The 16,584-nt window shown below is 55.6% G+C and overlaps 5 protein-coding genes across 5 annotated transcripts; 4 read left to right on the forward strand and 1 right to left on the reverse strand.

Annotated features, from left to right (window-relative positions):
- Positions 1-62: 62 nt before the first annotated feature.
- Positions 63-1,502, forward strand: K452DRAFT_283161 (uncharacterized protein). The gene has a single exon (XM_033539724.1). It carries the CDS (start codon positions 84-86, stop codon positions 1,284-1,286), a length of 1,203 nt encoding a protein of 400 aa, XP_033402686.1. The 5' UTR covers positions 63-83; the 3' UTR covers positions 1,287-1,502.
- A 158-nt stretch (positions 1,503-1,660) lies between these two features.
- Positions 1,661-2,448, reverse strand: K452DRAFT_294497 (uncharacterized protein; the record flags this gene model as incomplete). Its single annotated transcript, XM_033541706.1, has 3 exons — positions 1,661-2,104; positions 2,174-2,302; positions 2,365-2,448. The coding sequence occupies 3 exons, from the start codon at positions 2,446-2,448 to the stop codon at positions 1,661-1,663; spliced, it is 657 nt and encodes a 218-aa protein (XP_033402687.1).
- Positions 2,449-3,183: 735 nt separating this feature from the next.
- Positions 3,184-8,155, forward strand: K452DRAFT_218600 (uncharacterized protein; the record flags this gene model as incomplete). The annotated part of the gene is made up of 3 exons (XM_033536369.1): positions 3,184-3,519; positions 3,570-4,002; positions 4,050-8,155. The coding sequence occupies 3 exons, from the start codon at positions 3,184-3,186 to the stop codon at positions 8,153-8,155; spliced, it is 4,875 nt and encodes a 1,624-aa protein (XP_033402688.1).
- A 1,685-nt stretch (positions 8,156-9,840) lies between these two features.
- K452DRAFT_294499 (glycoside hydrolase family 3 protein) lies at positions 9,841-12,385 on the forward strand (the record flags this gene model as incomplete). The annotated part of the gene is made up of 3 exons (XM_033541707.1): positions 9,841-9,952; positions 10,007-10,142; positions 10,198-12,385. The coding sequence occupies 3 exons, from the start codon at positions 9,841-9,843 to the stop codon at positions 12,383-12,385; spliced, it is 2,436 nt and encodes an 811-aa protein (XP_033402689.1).
- A 975-nt stretch (positions 12,386-13,360) lies between these two features.
- On the forward strand, positions 13,361-16,033 carry K452DRAFT_355379 (uncharacterized protein; the record flags this gene model as incomplete). The annotated part of the gene is made up of 2 exons (XM_033545956.1): positions 13,361-14,376; positions 14,430-16,033. Exons 1-2 carry the CDS (start codon positions 13,377-13,379, stop codon positions 16,031-16,033), a joined length of 2,604 nt encoding a protein of 867 aa, XP_033402690.1. The 5' UTR covers positions 13,361-13,376.
- Between the last annotated feature and the right edge of the window lie 551 nt (positions 16,034-16,584).

Here is a 16,584-nt window from a genome sequence, read left to right on the forward strand (position 1 = left end):
CTCGTCGCAGAAAAGAATCAATACTTCGCGCCGCGACACCACCAACACAGCACTTGTCGCCACTCCAACCGACAAACTGCGCAATGGCCTGCTTCCGGTGCTCATGCCGTGCCATCAGCGTCCTCGTTGAAGGCGCTTCTGGCACACCTGTCAACGTCCGCCCAAGGCCGCGCCTACACGTTCAATTGGTCGCGCAACAACGCCAACTGAGAGCCTTCAACATCCGACTTCCGCTTCGCTCGCAACAGTCACAAGCTTCCTCGGAAACCATTTCTAGCGATAATTCAGCAGAGGCAACGCCGCAGAGCAATAATTCCTACACTGTCGAGCAGATACAAGAGTCGGATCAGCAGCAGATCGCAGAGGCCTACGATGCCGCCGAGGACATTCTCAAAGGAGCCCCAACCAGCGAACAAACGAGGTTGACAAAGACCCAGCGCCGGAAGATTGAGCGGTATAACAAGTATCCGACAACTGTCTCATTCCAGGCCGCACCAGCCACTACAGGCGCAGATGCGGATACAAATGCGACAGCACCCGCGCCGATCGAGCTTGAAGACCAGACCGTTCCCACAGTGAAGAAGATGAAGAAGAAGGAAAAATGGTCAAAGGAGAAGAAGAGGGCAGCCGCGGCGGAAAGGCAGAGTGTAGCAGACGCGAATGCGCCAGCGCGCGAGCCGAACAAGACGGAGGAGAATGCCACAAAATCGAAGAAGAAGGAAAGATGGTCCGATGAGAAGAAGAAGGCCGCTGCGGTGGATAGGCAGGCCAAGGAGGACGAAAAGAAGGCAAGAGAGCACTGGCAGATCGACAAGGATGCGCTGCGCAAGAAGCTTGGCGGCGAGGAATGGCGGCCACGCAAGCGCCTCTCTCCAGAAGCGCTAGAGGGTATCCGCGCGCTGCACGCCAAAGACCCCTACAAATTCACGACGCCCCTCCTAGCCGAGGAGTTCAAAGTCAGTCCCGACGCGATTCGGCGCATACTGAGGTCCAAGTGGAAACCCAGCGAGGAGGAGGAGCAGGAGCGGGCAGAGCGGTGGAACAAGCGCGGCGAGCAGATCTGGACGCAGCTGGCGGCGTCGGGTGTGCGCCCGCCGCGGAAGTGGCGGCAGATGGGCGTGGGACGCGTGTCCCGCGGGGAGAGGCCTGCGTGGAAGAAGGGCGGGAAGAGGACGGTCAAGGATGCGGTGCCCTTCAAGGGCGGGTACACCGAGGCCGATGTGATTGCGCGGAATTTGGCCGCGCCGTCGACGGAAGAGGAGGACTGGGACAGTAGGATTGTGTAGTTTGAAGGTGGTTGCGGTTGTGACTTGCGGCGTGGGTGGTGTCCAAGCTCCGCAAACACCTGCACTGCCAGCGCTCAAGATAAATAATTCACGGAACAAGCAATCACGGCCGACCAGATAATTAACCACCAAACGCCAAAACAAATTTATTTCGACGATACAGGATACTTATGAAAACGGATAGCAAGCCAATTAAGTCTAAATTGTAGTACTCATTCAGCGTTCCGGCGCATTTCGGCTGCCCCATGAGTTTCTTTAAGCACTGGTGCAAGCACCTCCGTGCCGGCACGTAGGTATCATGACTGGTTAGTGTTCCTGATCTCATTCTTTCTTTGACAATTTAAAGCGTCGCGTGTTGCAATGATTTTTCTTTTTTAGAGTCGGTAAGGGTTGGAGGTTCCCGTGTGCGCCTGCGCTGGGGGAGCTGGGTCCTGTGAGATGACTCCATTGGTCTGCTGGCCTTCGGGCGCCACGAAGCCAGGAGTGGGCGGCGGGCCAAGAGGCGGAGCGTAGAGGGGCGAGGGGGGGTAGTGGTTCGAGAAGTTCTGCGAAGCAGGCGACTGAGTGGCGTACTGAGTCGCGAACTGAGTCGGATACTGTTGCTCGGGAGCCACCTTGGACGCTCCTGGGGGCGGCTGGTAGGTGGGAGGCACGTCCTGGTTGTTGTAGGCCGGCGGCGGCGGAGGGTAGCCTTGGCCGTAGTAGCCGGCTGCTCCGGGCCAAGGCTGGTAGCCGTACGGGGTCTGGATCTGGTAGACGGCGTACTCGGCCTGCAGTCGGGGCTCAAACCGTGCGCGGTACTCACGGGGGAACAGCCACTGTCGCAGGTTTAGTGACGCGTTCTCTCAGAGGAGGACGCGTGCCGCCCGCTCGAGCCAAGTACTTACGCGGTGATATGCAAGGGGAGGAAGGTTCTGCTTCATCCGACGGCGAGCATGAAAGGTGCCTCCAATGAACCAGGCCAGGAAGAGAAGACAGATGGTTCCGAAGATGGCATACTTGATCGCATAGCCGGTCTGGGGGGCGCATGAAGTTAGTCGAGAGTCCCATGGTGGCCGGGGGCACGGAAGGAAGGTACCTTGGTGAACCAGAAGCCAGAGTAGCCGTAGCCAGCTTCTTCTTCGTCGAAGCTGGCATCCGCATTCTGACGTGGGAGAAGCATATCTTTTTTTTGTTTTTGATCGTGTACCAGACCGATAATAGAAAAGAAAAAAAGGAAATGAAAACCGTGAGAGTAGTTAGTTGGTTGGGTAGGAAAAGAGATGAAATGAAGAGAAATGAATGTGGAGGGCAAAGAAGGCTTTCAAGGTCAAAAGGAAGCACGGGAAGGAAGGGTGGCTATGTACGCACGGGAAGGCTCGAACGAAGGGGGTTTCAGAGTGGTCGGAACACGAGGAAGCCTCAGACAGAAAGGGAATGACGACAGTTGGAGGGCCTAGAACTAGAAACAATTTAGATAAAGAATGGCAACGACGGAAATTAGGTGTTGCGCAGTGATGATTGCGTCGAGTCGGATCCCGGGAGAGAGTCGCGCATCAGCCCGCTCGGGCCCTCGCGACCGCCTTCGCGCCCTGGGTCCCTGCACCACCTTGGCGAAGGCTGCAAGTCCGCTGCCAGCTTGAACCCATTCTCGCACCCCCAGGTTTGTTCTAGAAGCCCGACTGTAAATGCTCCGAGATGAGGCTGACCCTTTCTGAGAGCTTCCCCACACGCACGCGCTGCTGCCCCCCCGTTGCCGTCATCCCGCGCGCCCACATCGTCGACCGACACCACTACCCACCCGCCCAAACTTCCGAGCTGCCCCGCGTCCATCCCCGTCGCCCGTCCCATCCGCCATCCTTGGTAGCGCATCGTCGCCAGAGTCCGTTGGTGGAGCGATGAGCATCGGAGGCGCCAGATGAGCTCCGCAGACGGAGAGAACGACGTCAGCCGTGGCAGCGACGATGTGCATGTGGAACAGGTCAACGGAGCGCTGGAGGACGGCGCACCGCTCCCGGGAAGGCCAGACAGCGAATTGAAGCACATTCTGGCCGAAGAGAAGGAAAACCTGCTGGCGGACCAGAACGCAGGCAGCAATGGCACCACCTTCCACGGCGCATACGCAAAGGCCAAACAACAGCAGGATGTGGCCCCCGAGAGCCCGCCTGCTTCACTGCCCGATCGCACGGCTTCATATGAACACGCAAGCCCTGACGGCTCGGTTTCGACGCCTGATGACACCCCGTCCGTGCAAGTGCGCTACTCCTCCGGCACCGATTTAGAGCAATTCTGACTATCACCCAGGGATCTGGCCTCACCTCCCCCGCCAGCAGTACCCCCGTTTCATTTGCATCTTTTGCCCGCCCCCAGCGGCCCGCCTCTCTTCAACCTTTTGAGCGCCGGTTCTCCTCTAGGATTTCGCCCTCGCCGTTAGGCTCGCCCAGGGCTGATTCGCCCGGTTTCCTGTCGCCTCGATCTAGACAGTCCTCTGTCTCCAGCCCCGCGTTCTTGAATCAAGATGACACCGACACCCCGCAGCCTCCTTGGGAAGTAGTGAGGTGGACGAAGCTGAAGAAAATAACGGGTCAAGCTTTTTCGGAGATAGGAAAACGCAACTTCGGGAAGCCAACATGCCTTGCTGTCGCGGCATCAATCGCCGTCGGGACCTCCAAGGGTTTGATTTTGGTTTTTGACTATCACCAAACCCTCAAATCGATTGTTGGTCCTGGCACGAAAGGTAAATCAGCCATATTCCATTGCACTCGCAGATGCTCATTGATATAGCGGTTGAATCCGGCAGCATAACTTCCCTGGCTTTCTCAGCTGACCACACCACAATTGCCGGCGGCCATGCTTCGGGGAATATCTTCACATGGGAACTGGCTAGACCAGCGAAACCATTTTTGCACATAACACCTCTCGACAAGCGACAACTGGAAAACCGGCAAGCGGACGGACATGTCCCGGACACGGCGGTTCTGCATCTTGGATTCCTCGGCACACGCCATACGGCTCTAGTTTCCGCTGATGAAGGCGGCATGGCATTCTCCCATCTGGCAACCAGGGGTCTTGGTGCAGTCGGTAGGACGGTCAAGACAGCCCGCATCCTTGGAAGGTACCCCCCTCTGGCTCATGAAATGGACCAACCACGAAAACCGAGCTCTGTTCTGGCGTTCTCGCCTCTTCCCCTTGGCAACGTCGAGCAGCCGACAGATGGCTTGGGTTTAACAGCACTCCTGACTCCATATCTCCTGGTAGTTGTGTCTACAACGCCGATCGCAGAGACGCAGCATAAGGCGACAAGGCCGAAAGAAATTGCTCCGCACAGCGCTTTGAGTGGCTGTCTCGCTTGGTTCCCCGCAGTAAAACTGAAAGGAACGGGTGGTGAACAGCCGCAGGCCGTGTCTAAGACGAAGCTAGTATATTGCTGGTCAAACATCCTGACTGTGCTGGACGTTGACGCACACGATACGCCGGAGAAAGACAAACCACCGAATCTCCATTTCCGAACGCGCAGCAGATGGCGGACTGAAGAAGCCATAGTAGCGGTGCAGTGGCTCAGTAGATCAGTTCTGGGGGTGCTAACGATAAGTCAGCGGCTGATCATCTTGGAGGACAACAGCCTCAGAATGACAGACTCATTTGACTTGCTACAGAAGCACATCTATCACCGGGACCTGTTCTCACGCCAACTGCATCCTGTCGTCGAGCAGCACGACGAAATGGACGAGTCGATGCACGGCGTGGTGGCCGACGCTTTCTACATGGCATTCCGAGCTTACAAGGGACGACTGTTTCTCCTCGGTTTCAACGACGTCTCCATCGGCACGCTGTCCAACTGGGCCGACCGACTCTTGGCGCTCATGGAAGAGGGTGACTACATCGCCTCGATCGAGCTCGCTACTTCATACTACAACGGAGACGCCGACAAACTGACAGTGGGGCTACCCAGTGATGATGTGGCCAGGCATGCTCTTGTGCAGGAAAAGCTTGTAGAGATGATCTCTGCCTCGTTGAAGTTCACATTTTCCCGTAACAAGGACCAGCAAGACAAGGAGGCATCGCATCCGCGGCTGCTAGCACTTGCATCTGTCAGCTTTTCCGCTTGCTTGAGCATGCAAGAGCTGGAATTTTTGTTCGAAGATGTATACGAAGCTTTCCAAAACGCCTCATCGGAGAGTGCGTTCTTCGACGTCCTAGAGCCCTACATTGTCGACGAGGAGATTCCATCGCTACCACCACACGTTCTCAAGGATCTCATCACGTACTACGCTTCTCAAGGCCGAGCAGAGCGGCTTGAAGAAATGATCTGCAGATTGGAAACCTCCACGATTGATATTAATCAGGTGACAATACTCTGCAAGCAGTACAGTCTCTACGATGCCCTAGTCTACGTGTGGACCCAGGCCGTACGCGATTACATCACCCCTCTTATTGATCTCTTTTCAATAGTCAAGAAGTTGTTGGCGAATGCCGATGCAGACGGGACTGCAGGAGAGCAAGACATGGACTCTGCGATGAAACTTTTTCCATACCTTTCTTTTACGTTGACAGGTAGGATTTACCCGAACGGCCTACCGATGGTAGAACAAGACGCAGATGAGGCGAAAGCGGCATTATACTCGTACATCTTTTCTGGAAAACTTGTCGAATGGCCAAGAGGAAGCGGCGAGATCTTTTGTCCACCGACAGACGATCAATCCACCGATTCGTTTCCTTATCTGCGAATGATCTTGAAATTTGATGCAGCAAGCTTCATGAGCATGCTGAACGAGGCTTTTGAGGATAGTTACCTGAACGGAGACCACGCATCTACTCCAAATGGTATGACGAACGGGACGTCAAGGGAACGATCCCCTGCGTGGAGACCGACGCGTCAATACATCCTTAATATCCTGCTTGGCGTCATGTCGGATGGACAATTCGAACCGGAGGATACGATCTACTTCAACATGTTTGTTGCGCGAAACCTTCCGAAATTTCCCCAGTACATCATTCTCCCTGGAAGCGCGCTGCACAAACTTGTCGAAGGCCTGTGCGAGTACCCGTCGGACGAAGTTGCAGATGATTGTCAACTGAGCGTCGAGTATCTTCTTTCGGTCTACCATCCCCCCGACATCGAATCGTTGGTGCCGCTCTTCGAGCGCGCTGGCTTCCACCGCGTGCTAAAGTTCGTCTTCAGCGGCGCAAAGCAATACCCGCGTCTGCTCGAGGCCTACTTCAACGACACTGAAGACAAAGCTGCCATCTTCGATTGCATCAGAGACATACTTCGACCCAACAAAGGCCTAAACAAAAAGCAGGTGGCCGAAGTTCACGCTGTCATTTCAGCACACGCATTTGAACTCGCCAGCATCGACGCTGCACAGACGGCAAGAACTCTTAGAGTCAATGCGCCATCGCTATTGAGGGATGCTTCGGACGCACTGGACGCGGATTCATACGTGCAGTTTCTCTTCCTTCGAGCACTGCTGGAAGCAAATGGTCAGGTCAAGGCCGCCCAGCCGGACCTACCGCTGGAAGTCATGACGAATTTCACGGAGCGCTACGTGCAATTGATGTGCAAGTTCGATCCAGGGCATGTCGCCGACTACGTTGGAGTCCTTCGTTCGGGCAACCTCCGTTTAGATCATGTTCTGCCGGCCATGGAGGAGAGCGGAGTGATCGACGCGGCAGTCGTGCTGATGGCTCAAGGCGGTCTTGTTCGGCACGCAATGGATAGACTGGTCAAGCACGTGGGAACGCTCGAGACCGCCCTGGTCAGCTTGCTCGACGCCGCGGCCGAGAGCCCCGACACAGCGAACACGGAGGAAACGGCGGCCGACCTTCTAGAAGCCGTACAAAAGTACACCAAGATTGGCATCTGGCTGTGCCAAGGCCAAACCAAAGCCAAGCAGACGACGGGAAAGCCACAAGCGGAGCGGAGGGAGAGCGGCGACGGCGAATCGGAGCAGCATCTCGAGTCGGATGAACTGCTCTGGCTCGATCTCATCGACGTCACGGTCACTATGACGCGCGCCGTGTCGCTCGCCGCGTCGCAGCTGGCGGCTAAATCCCACGACGGCGCGCCCCCGATCGACACGACGAAGATCACGACCAGCCTGCGGGCCGACGTGCAGCAAACCTTTTCCGCGCTGTTGGCGTCGATGGCCGCGGGACCGGCAACCAAGGCGGCGGCACAGCAGCAGCAGCAGCAGCAGCAAGGAGTAGCCACGGCAGGAAGCAGCAACGACGCCAGCGCCCGTCCTGCACCGCCATCCCGCAGCGCCACAGCCGCGCATCAGCCCTCTGCTTCGTTCCTGCGGATCCTGCGTGCCTTCTTGGCACGCGCGGCGCGTTCCTCGCCCTCGCTGTCCGACCTGCGCGCCGTGCTCGCCGACATTTTCGCAGCTTACGCGTTCGAGGAAGCACTGCTAGGCCTTGCGACACGGTTCCTAGAGGCGGACGTGTTCGCGCGCGTCGACGAAGTGCAACAGCTGCGTGAGCGCGGCTGGCGGCCCAAGGGCCAGGCGTGCGCGGGCTGCAGTGGGCGGGTGTGGGGGCCAGGCGCAGGCGGCGGCGTGTGGGAGGCTTGGGAGCGGCGACAGGAGCGCGAGCGCCGCGCCGTTGGGCGCAAGCGCAGCCTGCGCGGGGATGGGGACGAGGCGAGTAAACTACGGAAGGGGAAGGGACGGGACACGGCCAAGGAGGTCGACAGCCCAGATTCCCCGGATGGCGCGCATGCACAGGCGCAGCTGCTGCAGCTGGATCAGCTGGTTGTGTTTGCGTGCCGGCATCTTTGGCATCGGGGGTGCGTGGAACGGGCGCAGCCCGAGCCGGGTCGTGGTGGTGAGGAGGCGGTGGCGGCGGGTGCGCCGGAGCGCGAGTTCACGTGTCCGTTGTGTGGGTAGGGAGTAAGTAGGCAAGGGCAGGGATGTATGGAAGGAATGCTGCGGTAGTGAGAGAGCGAGAGATGGTGGCGTGTGGGGGGTGGGGACTGGGGATTGGGGACTGGGGATGGATGCGAGGGGGTGAGGTGAGGATGGAGTGAGTGGATTGGGTGGATCGTTCTTTTTTTTTTTCTTTCGTTTTTTCGTTTCTTGTGCGTGTTTTTTGCAGACTATGGGTGGATGGACGTTTGGACGTTAGTTGACGAAACGGCGTAGGGTCGAGTGTTGGTAGGTAGAGTAAGTAGATGTACTGGTAGTAGCTAGTAGGTATTCGTAGCATGTGCATGTACCTAGCTAGGATAGCTTAGCGTAGTGGTGTTGAGTGAAGGGCCTAAATCTGTCTGTCTGTCGAGTCTTTTTCCCCCTCCTTCGTTCTTTCTCTCGTGCGTGCCTGTCCATTCCCTTCGGCGCCGGCAGTTGAGGCGCGAGTGCCGAACGGTCCGGGTGTTTCCATGGTGTGGCGCCATGACGTGCCTAGCGTCCACGCGACAAGGCAAGTCTGGAGACTCGGCGCCGCGGGGGCCCCCCGGGGTGGAATTGGGCGTCCCCCCCGCGTCGGGTGCGCTGCCGCATTGGGGACTCCACCCGTTGACCGCCTCGTCTCGTGGAAGACGTAGGGTAGTATTCGGGACATTGTCGGGGCGGGAGAAGTCTGGAGAGGGGGGACCTTGGAGCGGAGAAGACGACGTTTCCTGCCTAGTGAGGCTCGGCCGTGCGTGTGGGATGTCACGATGCGGATGTGTGGGGGTGCGGGTGGCCCTCGCGTTACCTAACATCACGATTTTTTTTCTTTTTCCTGGCTTTGCTTCTACGTACTGCCAAGCACCTAGGTAGCTCGAGCCTCGTCACCCGGCGCTGCGGTGGTTGGATCTGGTGGCGCGGGAGAGACGACATTAACGACAACAACGACTTGCAGACAACCTACAGACAAAACAGCCTTGCCGATGACTGCCTCCGAGTGCCGTGCCGTCCAGTCTGCCCGCCTGACGATGCTGCCACCCACCCACCCCACTACTGCGCGCGGCAGAAGTTCGGCCGCGGGGAAGCGAGTGGTGGAGACTCCACGCAAACCTGCCTTGGCCTTGTGGCCGCCGCTTCGGCCTCGCGTGAGGATGATGGGGAGAGACGGTCCGACTGTCGCGAACTGCTTGCCTTGGCGCGCGCGGTGCGTCGGGTCGGGAGCTTGTTTCCTGCGCGAAGGCTTGAGCGGGGAGCGGTAAGTGCTCAATTGGATGGGTTGCCGTTGGGTAGGTGGTTTGCTGCTGTACCCGGGCACCCAGGTAGGTCTGCGATGCGGTCAATGGTGGCCATGGTCTAGACGTCTTGTCGGGACAACATTTTCCGACAACATCGAGAGACAATGGAAACAATCGGTTACGGGGTCAGCAGGCTTGGGGAGAGTGGAGCCCCCGCTCCGCGATCTTGGACTTTTGGGCGCACTCCTCCGCCCGCTAGCACAAGAGCCTCCATCCCGTCACGGCATGACGTTGCACCTCACTTCCCGTCACGCCCGTCGGGCACCATTCGAACTGCTTCCTCCGGCCTATACTGCGGCCGACGATGCTCCGTCGACATGTTTAAGAGGAGGGCTTGCCCGCTGACATCTAGAGGCCACGCACCTCGGACAAGTTGATTCAGTCTTCACAATGGCGCCTCTGAGGGACCTCTTCGTCGCTGCGGCCGTCGCCGCCGTAGGCAATGCCGCCCAGGATTGGGACCACTCTCTCTTCACCAACAGCCCTCCCGTCTACCCTTCCCGTGAGTGGTTCCGCATGGATGACTACAGTGGAATATAGCTAACATCTTCTCCAGCAAACATGACCGGCGTTGAAGCCTCTGGTCTTAGCGGCTGGGAGGCCGCTATGCAAAAGGCCGAGGCCTTCACTAACAACCTCACTCTCGAGGAAAAGGCCGTCATGCTCACCGGCGCCCCTGGTCCATGCGTTGGGTAAGCGGCCGACCCCCCGAACATGGCTAAACCACTTTACTGACCGCTTTCAAAGAAACATCGCACCCATTCCTCGCGTCGGCTTCAAGGGTCTCTGCCTTCAGGATGGTCCTCTCGCCGTCCGCCAGGCTGACTATGCCAGCGCCTTCCCTGCTGGTCTCTCTGCCGCCGCGTCGTGGGACAGAGACCTCATCCACCTCCGTGGCAAGTACATTGCCGAGGAGTTCAAGGGCAAGGGCTCCCAGGTCTTCCTGGGACCGGTAGCAGGTCCCCTCGGCCGTAGCGGCTACAACGGCAGGAACTGGGAAGGTTTCTCTCCCGACCCCTACCTCACCGGTGTCGCCATGGAAGAGAGTATTCTTGGTGTGCAGTCTGTTGGTGTCCAAGCCAACGCTAAGCACTGGATCGCCTACGAACAGGAGACCCAGCGTAACCCCGAGGAGGCGTTCGACCCCAACGCGGTCCCGTACGACGAGCAGATCATGTCTGTTTCCTCCAACCTCGACGACAGGACCATGCATGAGCTGTACGTATGGCCCTTTGCCAACGCCGTCCGCGCCGGCGTCGCCAGCGTCATGTGCAGCTACAACCGCATCAACGGCTCGTACGCGTGCCAGAACTCCAAGACGCAGAACGGCATCCTCAAGGGCGAGCTCGGCTTCCAAGGCTACATCATGTCCGACTGGATGGGCACTCACTCTGGCGTCGCGTCCATTGAGGCCGGCCTTGACATGAACATGCCCGGCGGCATCAGCTTCAAGCCCACGCTCCCAGGCGTGCCGACCTACTTTGGCGCCAACCTCACCGAGGCCGTCAACAACGGCACCGTCCCCGAGTGGCGCGTCAACGACATGGTGCGCCGCGTCATGACGCCGTACTTTTTGCTGGGCCAGGACAAGGACTTCCCGCTCGTGGACCCGTCCATGGGCGAGTACCCCTCTGTCAACGAATTCGACAAGCAGGACGGCTGGTACGACGACTGGAACAAGGCCAAGGCGCTGGGCGAGCCCGACGTCGACGTCCGCGCCAACCACAGCAAGCTGATCCGCGAGCTCGGCGCCGCCGGCATCGTGCTCCTCAAGAACGAGAACAACACGCTGCCCCTCAAGGCGCCCAAGCGCATTGGCGTCTTTGGCAACGCCGCCGGCGATCTTACTACCGGTCTCTACTACCACGACAAGAACTACGAGTACGGCTGCCTTCCCGTGGGCGGTGGATCCGGCTCCGCGCGCCTCAACTACGTCGTCAGCCCACTTGAAGCCATCAAGGAGCAGGCCAAGAAGGACGGCACCAACGTGCAGTACATCCTCAACAACACGCAGCTGACGACCTCGGGCGGGTTCCTGAAGCAAATCTACCCGCAGCCGGACGTGTGCCTCGTGTTCGTGAAGACGTGGGCGTCGGAAGGCGAGGACCGCACGACCCTGCACCTGGACTGGGACGGCGACGACGTCGTCACCGAAGTCGCGCGCAACTGCTCCAACACGGTCGTCATCACCAACTCGGGCGGCCTCAACGTCCTCCCCTGGGCCGACAACGAAAACGTCACCGCCATCCTCGCCGCCCACCTCCCGGGCAACGAAATCGGCAACTCCATCCTCGACGTTCTCTACGGCAACGTCAACCCCTCGGGCAAGCTCCCTTACACCATCGCCCACGAGGTCTCGGACTACGACTTCGCCAACGTGACGCGCGAGGTCGCGGACCCCAAGGACACCAACGCCTGGCAGGCGGACTTCGAGGAGCGCCTGCTCATCGACTACCGCTACTTTGACTACCACAACCTCTCCGTCGCCTTCCCCTTCGGTCATGGCCTCTCGTACACGAGCTTCGAGCTTGCGGACCTGGCCATCACACCCGTATCGAACGCGTCTGCGGCCGGCCTCCCCAAGGCCGTCGCGAAGGCGGCCCCCGGCGGTAACCCCGCCCTCTGGGACACGCTGTACACGGCCACGGCCACGGTCACCAACTCCGGCGACCTGCCCGGCGCCGCCGTGCCCCAGCTGTACGTGAGGCTCCCCGCGGCTGCGGGCGAGGGCACGCCGCTGCGCCAGCTGCGCGGCTTCGAGAAGGTGCCGCTGGAGAAGGGCGAGCAGAAGCAGGTCAGGTTCGAGCTGATGCGCCGCGATTTGAGCGTTTGGGATGTTGTCGCCCAGGAGTGGCGCGTCCCTGAGGGCGAGTTTGTCGTTAGTGTCGGCTTCTCCAGCAGGGACTTTAGGGATGAGAAGACTTTTACGATCTAATGTTTTGGTTGGTTGCGGAGTGTGGTGTGGTGTGGTGGGGAGGGGAGAGGGAGAGGACGCTGCTTATGATTTATGATGATTGTGGGGTGTGGTGGCTGCTCGTTAGTTGGTGGTTGTAATGATAATGATGTATGGTATTTATTACTACTGCTAAGGTTTTTTGCTACTCTTGTTTGTTTGTTGTGTGCAGCGTTGGATCCGCTAGCTTTGTTGATGTGTTAGCAGTAGTTTTCGATCATTGTGCCTATAGGCCCCGGTGAGTTTCACTACTCCTTCTAGCTATTTTCACCACCTCCTGTTATAGGCAACTGTTAGTACTTCTTTGGCTTAGCATTATATTTATATGTACTAATTCTACCTCATTGACCTAGTGCTATTCCCTTGTATACTTCTTCCTTTCACGCTTTTCTCTTTATGCCCTTATCTTCTATGCCTCCCTACTAACGATATCATAGGATATATGCGTCTATAGTAATTCAGCTTATCTTTAGTCGCGTATAGTAAGTCGTAGGATTACACAATTGCGCGTTGGCAGCGTGAATCAATCACGTAGGGTGGTGAAATCATCCGGGGCCGTGCCTATAAGCCACGACCTACAAAGTCGAAGTCCACAAAGTCTTAGCATGGTGCTGGCAGGACCCCATGCAATAATTCTTCGCCATAGAACTCGGATGCAGTGAGACCCCGAATGGGGTGACCGCTGAAAATCGCGTGTGCGTTGGGCTGACGCAGCCTTGTGTGGCTTTGGCATATTTAACAAATCGGTCAAGGACGACGAAATCCGATTCGCTTTCGGAGTCGAGAGCGCATTCGAGAGCGCATCTGGCGTTGTCACACGGAAAGGAGGTTGTCGTTCTCATGATGTGCACCCATGCTTGTGAGATGCGGGGTAAGTGTCAGCTCAGCTGCTGACAACTTTGCGTGGATATATATCTGGCGATGATCGATGTCTTTTTCGGTGCAAATTTGCGCTTTTCTCAATCACTTCATCATGTCGGAAAAACCTGCAGACATGGAAGGGCCCTGGCTCTGCGACATTTGCAAGGTCATACAATTTGATGACGTCGCATTTGGGGGGAAGGTTGCTAGAAATTTCAGCTTCGTCTCCGGAGAGTTGTTAATTCGAAAACTCATGTACTTCGACGAAGATCTGTTTGGCTTTTCCGATGGCGATAGCGATGGTTACCATATTTCAAGTAGGAATAGTTCTTCGGTGGACAGCTTAGGATTTCATATTGACAGCTCAGAAATCGATGACCAAAACAAAAGTCACAGCGAAGAAGGTGAAGGAAAATGCGGAAGTGGTCAGAGAGAAGAACAAGAGCACGGGTTTGAGGAACATGAGCACGGACTCGAGGAACAAGAGCATGGGCTTGAAGAACAAGAGCATGGACTTGAAGAACAAGAGCATGGACTTGAAGATCAAAGCATTGTTCCTGTGAGAAGCTCCGTCGATAAGGAACTGGAAAGCACGGGAGGACCCGGTAGTACGCGGAGAACTCCGACATCAAGCTTTTTTGGAAAAAACATTGAAGAATCTACGTCGGAGGGAAGTGAGTGGGAAGATTATAGCAGCGATGAGGATGAGGATGGGTCGGGTGACGTCCCAAAGATGCGCAAGTTGAAGTTCTGGGAACGGGAATTTCGCCGTCCAATTCCGTACGAAAGGCAGGACGTGCTTCCAGGACTACCGAGCTTAAAGGAAGGCAGCGAAAACGGATGCAGTTTCTGCCAGTTGCTCCGGTCTTCAATCTTAAAGCAGATCCAGGACAAAGTAATCCAGGTCCCCGCACACTTGAATAGCTCCGACACGGTCAATGTCTTTATAGAAGGTGCCTTCTACCAATGGGAGAAGGAATTCTTACCATCAGCAATCATACGTGATGATGAAGACGAGAGCCCCACGAATGAGCTTCGTGGGCTTGTGATAGCTATATCTCTGGAGAGACTAGAACCCCATTTTCTGTATTTTAAGACATATGCAAGTCCAGGTATGTCATTGCACTGGCCTTAGCGCGGGTAATGTGCTAACCATATCTTTAAGGGCAACTTTCTTCGTGGCTGCGTATTATGGATAATAACATCCCATGCGCCGACCCGCTCTCTGATGAAGGAATAGCGAGGATATCCGCATGGCTCCAAGAAAGCGATTTGTGTTCGGAAGCACAAAGAACAGACGACTTCGTACCAACAAGGCTACTCGACGTTGGAGAGGGACCTGTATTTCAGGATCCGCGTTTAGTATTGTTTCCTAAAGGCACTGGACCGCTTCGATACGCAACACTAAGCTACTGCTGGGGCGATCCCCATATACCCTTTCTCAAGACAAACAAAAGTTCCTTGGGACACCATATGGAGAGGATAATTCTTGACGAAACCCCTGACACCTTCAAAGACGCAATTGCCGTTACTAGAAAGCTTGGATTACAATATATCTGGATTGATGCGCTTTGCATAGTTCAAGACGACCCGGAAGATTGGAACACTGAAGCATCGAAAATGGCGCAAATCTATCAAGGCAGCTATGTCACAGTCATTGCATTACGAGCGAGTTCGGTCCATGAACGTTTCGCACAACCACATGACTACGCTCGGGCTTTGATTCCATATACGTCTTCGTTGGGTAAAGGTATTTCCGGGCATATCTGGCTACAAGATCAATCTTCGTCTGCTTTCAAAGACCGTGTCTCATTCGTAAATGAGCACGACAATTCGGATTGGTGCAAAAGGGGCTGGACATACCAGGAAGAGCTTCTGTCTCAACGGAAAATTTTCTTCGGTCCCCATCAAGTGACACTCATGGCTGACGGCCGGGTTCTTCCAGAGTGTGGAACCTACGAAAGACACCCCTTCTTGCAAAGTATTCAGCAATTCGCAGACGTGGATGTTCGTGATCTTTCTAGGTCTGGAAACTGGGACAGACTTGTCCGGCCAGCATACCAGTGGCGAAAATTAACCTACGTCGAAGATGCCCTCCCTGCATTGTCAGGAATTGCAAAAGCTGTCCAGGCAGAGACTAGGGGGACATATCTAGCGGGATTGTGGTTAGAAACCATCTTTTCCGATTTGTTGTGGGAGAAGTTCACACGTTATGGATCATTCACCGTCTTCATTCTTTCAATAGTGGCACCAGAGACTTACGTTGCCCCGTCTTGGAGTTGGGTGCGATCATTAGGAACAATACCACATAAACAGCCGCGTACGAACAACATAAATGCCGAGAGCGAAGTATTGGAAGCCAAGATGGACCTAATGGGTCCCGATCCGTTCGGAAGGATCTGCGGGGGCCACTTATTGATCCGAGGGAAATGTTACGCCATGGATGCTGCTCAAATAACTAATGCGCCAGATAATAGGCCAATGGGGCTTTTTCGTTCTTTTAGAGTGGGTGGAGAGTACGTCAGCTACTGTGACCTTGATAATTTTGCGACGAGGGAAATAACTATAAGTTTGAAAATGCTTTTTCTTGGGAGCATACCCAAGACAGAAAACGAGCCGGAAGCTATGGCTGGACTACTCTTGTTTCCGACGACAGAAGGGAATGCTTGGATAAGGATAGGTATTTTTGCCTTGGTACGTTCCGAAAATAGCTGTAGTGGAAGGCCGTTTTTTGAGAGTTGTGAGACGGAAACGGTGAAGATTGTATGAGAAATTCGTTTCTTCCATATAATATGATAGATATTTTCGTAACTATTAACGCTATTTTTCTCTTCTATTTTAATAAAGTTCTTTACGTAAAGAGAAATGGATATCTCTTTATAACAACCGTTGTCTGCAATAAAAAGTCTAATAGTAGTATATGAGAGGCCTTAAAATAAAATTTAAAGGTCTACTACATAAAACCTAAATGTACCTATAAGCCGAATAGTCGGTAAGGCGGGAATAAACCGCCGAAGCGACTTTCTTTGTTTGGTGATACAAACCAATATCTCGGCCCTTGTTCTCCCGATGCGGTCACCTCAACACTCTTACCTAAAATTTTAAGGGTTAAGCTGCGTTGCAAATCATAACTTAGAGCTATTAAACGGAGACCTTAAAAGCCCGAGCTCCGGTGTTAGAAGCTAAGGTAATAATTAGATATTAATCATTCGGGCGCGTGATCCGCACCTTACCGAGGCTTATCCCCCAGCTTCCCCGCATTGCCAAGGCAGTTTCCCCATTATATACCTGGCAAGTTTATTCGGCAAAACTCTCTTTGC

The sequence above is a fragment of the Aplosporella prunicola genome, assembly GCF_010093885.1.
Source record: "Aplosporella prunicola CBS 121167 unplaced genomic scaffold K452scaffold_2, whole genome shotgun sequence".
NCBI classification, from domain to species: domain Eukaryota; kingdom Fungi; phylum Ascomycota; class Dothideomycetes; order Botryosphaeriales; family Aplosporellaceae; genus Aplosporella; species Aplosporella prunicola.